The sequence below is a fragment of the Crassostrea angulata genome, chromosome 9 (assembly GCF_025612915.1).
Source record: "Crassostrea angulata isolate pt1a10 chromosome 9, ASM2561291v2, whole genome shotgun sequence".
Lineage (NCBI taxonomy): Eukaryota > Metazoa > Mollusca > Bivalvia > Ostreida > Ostreidae > Magallana > Magallana angulata.
This window is the reverse complement of record NC_069119.1, coordinates 9,927,286-9,934,782: the sequence shown is the minus strand read 5'-3', so window position 1 is coordinate 9,934,782 and position 7,497 is coordinate 9,927,286. Positions and strand designations below refer to the sequence as shown.

The window sequence follows — 7,497 nt, the reverse complement described above, 5'->3', positions numbered from 1 at the left end:
TGATAAAATCAGCTAAATGGAGTCATAATACAAACTATCTGGACAATGTACAATAATACAGTCATGAAGATCATGTATAAATAAAATCCATTTTCCCCTGAATATTCTTATGTTTATAATCATTAGTCCCTTTTCTAACAGGATGATTTTATAGTCATATCATATGTTGAGTATTGCAGTTCTCAAAAAGATCCTTAACAATAGTTTATATATGGGATATAAACCTACATCAAACTCTGAACCTTCTTGTGAGGCCAAACAATTGTCCTGGGGCCTAAGTCTTAACAATTATAATAATCATCAGGCTGATTAGTTTCTGAGAAGAAGATTTTTAAAGATTTACTCTATATATTCCTATGTTAAACTTCGATCCCCTATTGTGGCCCCACCCTACCCCCGGGGGTCATGATTTTCACAACTTTGTATCTACACTACCTGAGGATGTTTCCACACAAGTGTCAGCTTTGCTGGCTGATTAGTTTCTGAGAAGAAGATTTTTAAAGATTTACTTTATATATTCATATGTAAAACTTCGATCCCCCATTGTGGCCCCACCCTACCCCCGGGGGTCATGATTTTGTATGACTTTGAATCTACACTACCTGAGAATGCTTTCACACAAGTTTCAGCTTTGCTGGCTGCTTAGTTTCTGAGAAGAAGATTTTTAAAGATTTACTTTATATATTCCTATGTAAAACTTCGATCCCCCATTGTGGCCCCACCCTACCCCCGGGGGTCATGATTTTCACAATTTTGTATCTACACTACCTGAGGATGTTTCCACACAAGTGTCAGCTTTGCTGGCTGATTAGTTTCTGAGAGGAAGATTTTTAAAGATTTACTCTATATATTCATATGTAAAACTTCGATCCCCCATTGTGGCCCCACCCTACCCGCGTGGGTCATGATTTTCACAACTTTGAATCTACACTACCTTAGGATGCTTTCACACAAGTGTCAGCTTTCCTGGCTGATTAGTTTCTGTGAAGAAGATTTTTAAAGATTTACTCTAAATATTCCTATGTTAAACTTCGACCCCCCCCCCCCCCATTGTGGCCCCACTCTACCCCCGGGGGTCATGATTTTCACAATTTTGTATCTACACTACCTGAGTATGCTTTCACACAAGTTTCAGCTTTTCTGGTTTTATGGTTCATGAGAAAAACATTTTTGAAAATTTCTCGAAAATTTTCATAAATTCCTAATTATCTCCCTTTGCAAAAGAGTGTGTTCCTAATTTTTTACAACTTTGAATCCCCTTAGGCTAAGGATGCATGTGCCAAGTTTGGTTGAAAATGGCACAGTGGTTCTTGAGAAGATGTTGAAAATGTGAAAAGTTTACAGACGGACGACCGACAAAATGTGATCAGAATAGCTCACTTGAACTTTCAGCTCAGGTGAGCTTAAAAAGGGCACTACGTCGAGAAAAATTCAATACTTGATCATGCATTATTTATAAATCTAATAATAAAGAAAACCGACGGTTGTTTTCAAGCCTCGGTCTAGATCGGGAAATTCAGGAACAGGGTCAGAAAAGTTAAGGTGGTTCAGCGCATATACATTCACTATCGTATGTAAATGCATAAATTATCTCGCTTTTTATTATTAATAAAAAGACCCTAATTATAAATCATTGATCATTGTGAGATCCAATTTTATAAGATACTTTACATTTTGATCAAAAATTACCGTGATACCTATCTAAATACAAGTAGATCTTTGATCCGCTCCTTACAGATCGCTACACGGAGTAGCGAACTCCTTAAAAGCGGATCAAATATCTAAATATAGATTACCGTAATGCATAGCTGTGTTTTAAGGAGGTTGGATGGTCAACAAATTAACCTCCAAATCTAATTAAAATTTTAAGATATGATTTGTTTAGCCATAATTTATTATTGAGTTTTAAAAACACCATATATTTTACCTTTATTAAATTGGGGTATTTTCTTAAATTTTTATTTTGGAGCATTCTTCTATAGGAGCTCAATGGCAACGACCAATGAGTTCTCTAAATTCAAAACTGTCCCAAAACTAGGGCAATCTATAAAATAATCGCCTTCTCGTTCAGAGAGCAATGAATAACAAGTTTAATTAATTTATAGTGTTTTGGCAAACATGCACATCGAGGTTAGAATGTTTTGCACTTGATGCGTAAATCAATTGTATTGATCCGAATAGCGAGTCCCATCTTCTCAAGTCACGGGTTGCTGGTTGCTACTTACTTTGTGTTTATTGGACCGGAACATACATATACCATTGACTTGAAAAGATGAGTAAATTCTTGGAAGTTGCAAGAGTTGCCAGCACACATTGAAATATTTTTTTGTAAATAAGGTCTTTTTGACGTGGGGGGGGGGGGGGCAACTTTTCTTGTATTTTTTTTAAAAAGATGGCCACCAGAAAAAATAATCGAAGGGAAGTATTAATAACATAAAAACAGAAATAAAAGTTAAAAATATGACAACAATTTTTTTAACATTAATCAATTCTTTCTTCTTTATTCTTAAAATACAATAATCACAGTTTATATATGGATACTAAACTCATTAAAACAACACAATAATATGCGTAAACAAGTGATATGAAAAAGTCAGTTCCTGAAAGAAGAAAAGTAGCATCCCTGTTTTCCCAATTCCTCTACAAAATTTCTAATTCTAGATAATACTCAATGTATATATCATGTACTGTAAGTACTTGTGTACTTTTACACCAACTTTTGCACTAGGTGCAGAATGTATTTACTACTTGAATGTAGTCCTCAACTATATTAATCTTCATTAAACTTTTAAAGTTTACACTAGTGTTCAAAAATCAAATAAAAAATTGTAGTAACCTTACCCCCCTCCCCTTCTTCTATTATCTTTTAATTTTCCAACAACAAAAATTCAACTACAATTTTTTTTTTATATAAAAAATTAAACATTATGTTAATGATGAACAATATATTGGGTAAATGAATTCTACAACACAATTTCGTTTATAAAAAAATGCGCAAGAAGGGGTTTTAAAAAAAGGACTTGAAAATGCATGAATGAAAGCAGCAAAATACAACATGGGACTAACAAAACCCACTAGCTAGCAAGATGATGTATTCATATCACTGAAGAATATAATCTGTGTAAAACTACTGACAAAATTGATGAAATATAAACAAACAATTTAAACAAGAAGGCACATTTTGACATTAAATGGTATAATACACTGGTGTACAAGCAACCTTAAAGCAATATGAGCTGCAATTTTCACGTTGATATTTTTTTTTACGAAAATGTTATTTTATACAAAAATGACAAAAAATATGGTTTATAAATTTCTGTTAGCTTTATTTTTGTGGGGAAAGCTGTTAAGAAGCCTTAGTTGGAGAAAATTGAATCACTGTCATCCTGTACAAAAATTGATCTGCTATTCCTTAGAAGAGAAATCTTTCTGCTGACAAAATTTAATAATTTTTTCAAGCTTATTTATCATGAAAATTTAAGTTACATGCAGACTTATTAAAGTAGCAGGATTTTGCAGCAAAATAAAATTCTAAAAAATACAGCTCATATTGCTTTAAATATAGAAAATAAAGTACAGAGAATATCATATGCATGAATTCAGATAAAATGTACTAAAACACAGAAAAATTGGTTTTTATTTATGCACTGTGGAGAGGAAACACCAATTTCTTTCCATTTCTTTAAATTTATGAAATGGCATGTTCGCATGTTAAAAGCACTATATATCACCAAAAACTGGATCCGACAACAATACTGTTTTTTTTAATATTATTTTTTTTTTGGGGGGGGGGGGGGGGGGGGGGGGGGAAGAGGGGTGGACCCATAAATATGCCACAATTTATGTCCCAATAGGACTTTCTCAACCCACTATAAATGCTGTATGGTACATGTACATTACCCATGTACTAGCATTCTGTATACTTAGAACCATTTTTACAAGATCTTGGACTTTCAGTAGGACGTAACTATCCATTTCTTGCGTTAAAACAAAATTAAAAATGACGCAACTTCAAGTGAAATAAGCACTAATTGCGTAGTCTTAGCTCAAAAGTCATACAAATTTTGTTAATTTCAAAGAGCCATGGCTGAGTGGCCTATAATGAAATAGACAGGCCTACATCACATTGCCGATTGACACAACTACCTAAAGTCCAAGCTCTTGTTAAAATGGTTCTTAAATGATAAACTGGTTGGGAATAGAAACAGCTCTAATAAATGGAACATAATTTGCTATCAAAATACACATTTGTTTTTGTTAACCAAATGATAAAAATTGGATGACATTTGTCAATGATTTACAGTCAGTGTTGAAAGTAAAAAAACCAAACATGCATTTTTAAATCAAAATAAAGAGAGGTAAATCTTTGAAAGACAGATTGCTAGTACAACTGTATACACCCGTATTACACACGTTTAACATGTGGTTAAATGATTGTGTACAAGTATAGTTTTGGGACCATTGTCTTACTACAACAACTATCTCTCAAACATTTATTTTTCAGGTCAAGAAACTAGAGATCTGAAAGAGACAATGTGCCCAATAGATCATATATTTTTCAATTCAAAAACATTGATGTTTTATCAACAACATTGAAACCCTTAATTATAATTATTTGAGTAATATACACAAATCAAAATCAAATTTGAAAAAAAATAAAATTCAAATTATTTTTGGTAGATTTTTTCACTCAAGGATCAAAAAAGAAAATTAAACCTTGTTGTTCTTTATTAGGATGAAGCTTGAGATTCTTTTTTCGTACATGAAACTACAACCATTACAAACAGTGAAACTTCATGCAAACAATTCTACTTAAGGTGGCTGGATGGTTTATAGATTAACCAAATCATGCAGAACTGCCTTACACTTTTGAATATCATACATAGGCGTCGGAACCGGGGGGACTGGGGGGACTGGGGGTGCTAGCCCCTTCCCCCAACTTTTTTTACGCAAGACCTAACCATCAGGCATATAGCATCCCCCACACTTTTTTTTGCAGCAAGTATAATTTGTCTGATATATACATATAAAAAATTAAAGTATCAGGAAGCCGCTGCTCCCTGCCCAAATATTTTCGGTAGAATGCAAGGAATTGTTTTGTCAAGGAAAAATCCAAAGAATTTACCTTGAAAATTTGAACAGTTTTCTTTATCTCTATACAAGGCTCTGCGCATTAAGGAGGTAAATATAGCCTAAAAATGGCCACTGCCATCCAGCCCTCTTAAACAAACTAGCTTTTCTGGAAGGTAGAATATTAAAATAACAAATTGCTCTGAGTCTTACATGTAATGAACAAAAAGCAACTAACAAATACATCTTTTTTTTTACTTTTCAGACTTGCTAAAAAATTTTGACAAAAGGCTGATTGTCCAGTAACAAATGACCTTGAATCTCTACAGTTGGGAATCGGTTTCTATATGAAACATACATATAAGTCTACAAACATATATAGTTCACCATGGTTTATAAATACATCTTTTGATAACATACTCTCAGTCTCCGGATTAAATAAATGATCACAAAATAATGATATGTAAGAGCTGTAAGTAGTTTTTTAAAAGTATTTTTACGAGTGTGTCCAACTGGAGTTATCTACACAAAAAATCACCAAACAAAAAAAACCCCCCAATTTAACACTTAAGAATTTAAAAACATCAATGAAGGACTAATAAAAGATGAAATAAAGTCATCTATTTCAATAATGTTACTGGTTCTGATGCTTCAAGTTTGTCACATCTACAAGCCTAAAGGTTCACCCCTTCAAACATTCATTAACATTTGTTAGAACAATTCAACAAATAACATGTACCTATGCAAATATTCATTCCTATCACATACAGGCAACACACAACAGCAGTGAATACTTATATCTTAATCTACAATAAAGGCGACAGAAATACAGGTACATGTACATATATCCCCAGATAATCAATTTAGAATATCATGCAGGTGGGTAGAATTAAAATAGGGTTTGTAGAGCTCCCCAGCTAAAATTCATTGGGTACTTCCAAGCAATGTTTGAGGACTTGGTCTTAACAAGGTGCTTTTTAAGAAATGATTCCAGGATTTCGACAGCCACAAATTCAAAAACTTTTTATTATTAATAAAAGACTTATTTCAGAAAAACTGCATGGACCAATGAATTTAAAAGGTACATTTTTAATAAGGGTCATAGTTAAAATTTTAACATAATACAAAAGATTTGCACAGTTCCATATGTTACAACAAGGCAACTTTTATTCACTTGGCAGAAATTTATGCAAAGTTTGCGAGAACTTTCTTGTCGCAAATAGTTCTTTTCGCAAACCAGTTCTTGCAGTATGGGTGTAAATAACAATATGTACATTTAAATAAGGCTTGAACGCAAAAATTAGTCGCAGCGAACCAGCTTATTTGTGATAAATTACGAGATAAAAATGTTATGAATAAAAATTGGTTTACACCACACAGCACAGTCTGAATCCAACCTGAGCATCCAGATCCAGCTAAATAACTCTACATATACTTATACACAAATGTGAAAAATAGAGACTTATTCTTTGGCCCCTAATATAACAGCCAAAAGATTAAAAAACAAAAAACATGTACATAATGTGCTACCATTAATTCTGATAAACAATAGGAATTAAAGCCAAAATAACTTGCTGAATAATTAGAAATATACAGTACAACTAAGTGCATATTACAATCACAATAATGCACATTATTGTACAATCCTAATGAATACTAAGAAAAAGCACCATCATGCAAAAAGTTGAGATTTTTTGGGAACTTTTTATCCTGTTATTTTACCAAACAATCTACAATAACCAGGGGACGACCATTTATTAGTTCAGCCAATCTTTTCTCCATTTCAACAGCCCAAACAAACACCAACAAGCCTGAATCAGGTTTTAAAATAAATGAGAAAAAAGAAATCATTCACATTTTTAAAAAATGTTCGTCAAGCACTTCTTCATATACCGGTATAGTCCAACACATAAAATTGTTCCTCTTTTGAAACACATTCACAGACAATTCTTTTTTTTAAAAATCCAATAGCTAAGATTCAACTATTTTTCCTTTCGTGACTGCGCTTTCGTGACCAATCTGTAATAGATGCCCTGACTGGCCATCAGCTCGCTGTGACGACCCTGCTCCGCCACTTGACCGTGTTTGATGACACAGATTTTGTCGGCGTTCTGGATGGTGGACAGTCGATGTGCGATGACGATACACGTTCTCCCTTCCCGTGCCTTGTCAAGAGCTTCCTGTACAATCTAAAATTTAACAAAAAATGAAATTCAGCAATGTGAAACATTCATATTTCTTTTTAACCCTCAGACAGATGTGGTCCCTGGAGTTTTATGAGTCCGCCATGTGCGTTCAAGATGTCGATATTCAATGTGTCCTGCAATTCACATTACCTTATGCAGTTGGCTGCGCTCTTCATCGACCCCTGAGCCGATTTATGTAACCATTTATTTAATTTTACTTATATTAAATGCTATTAAATGA

General features: G+C 33.4%; 1 protein-coding gene across 1 annotated transcript in view; it reads right to left on the bottom strand.

Annotated features, from left to right (window-relative positions):
• Positions 1 to 3,796: 3,796 nt before the first annotated feature.
• Positions 3,797 to 7,497, bottom strand: part of LOC128162564 (ATP-dependent translocase ABCB1-like) — a 38,140-nt gene continuing 34,439 nt past the window's right edge. The window contains exon 29 of the mRNA XM_052825799.1: positions 3,797 to 7,259. Within this exon, the coding sequence (XP_052681759.1) occupies positions 7,053 to 7,259 (207 nt within the window). The 3' untranslated portion in view covers positions 3,797 to 7,052. The remainder of the gene's footprint in view (positions 7,260 to 7,497) is intronic.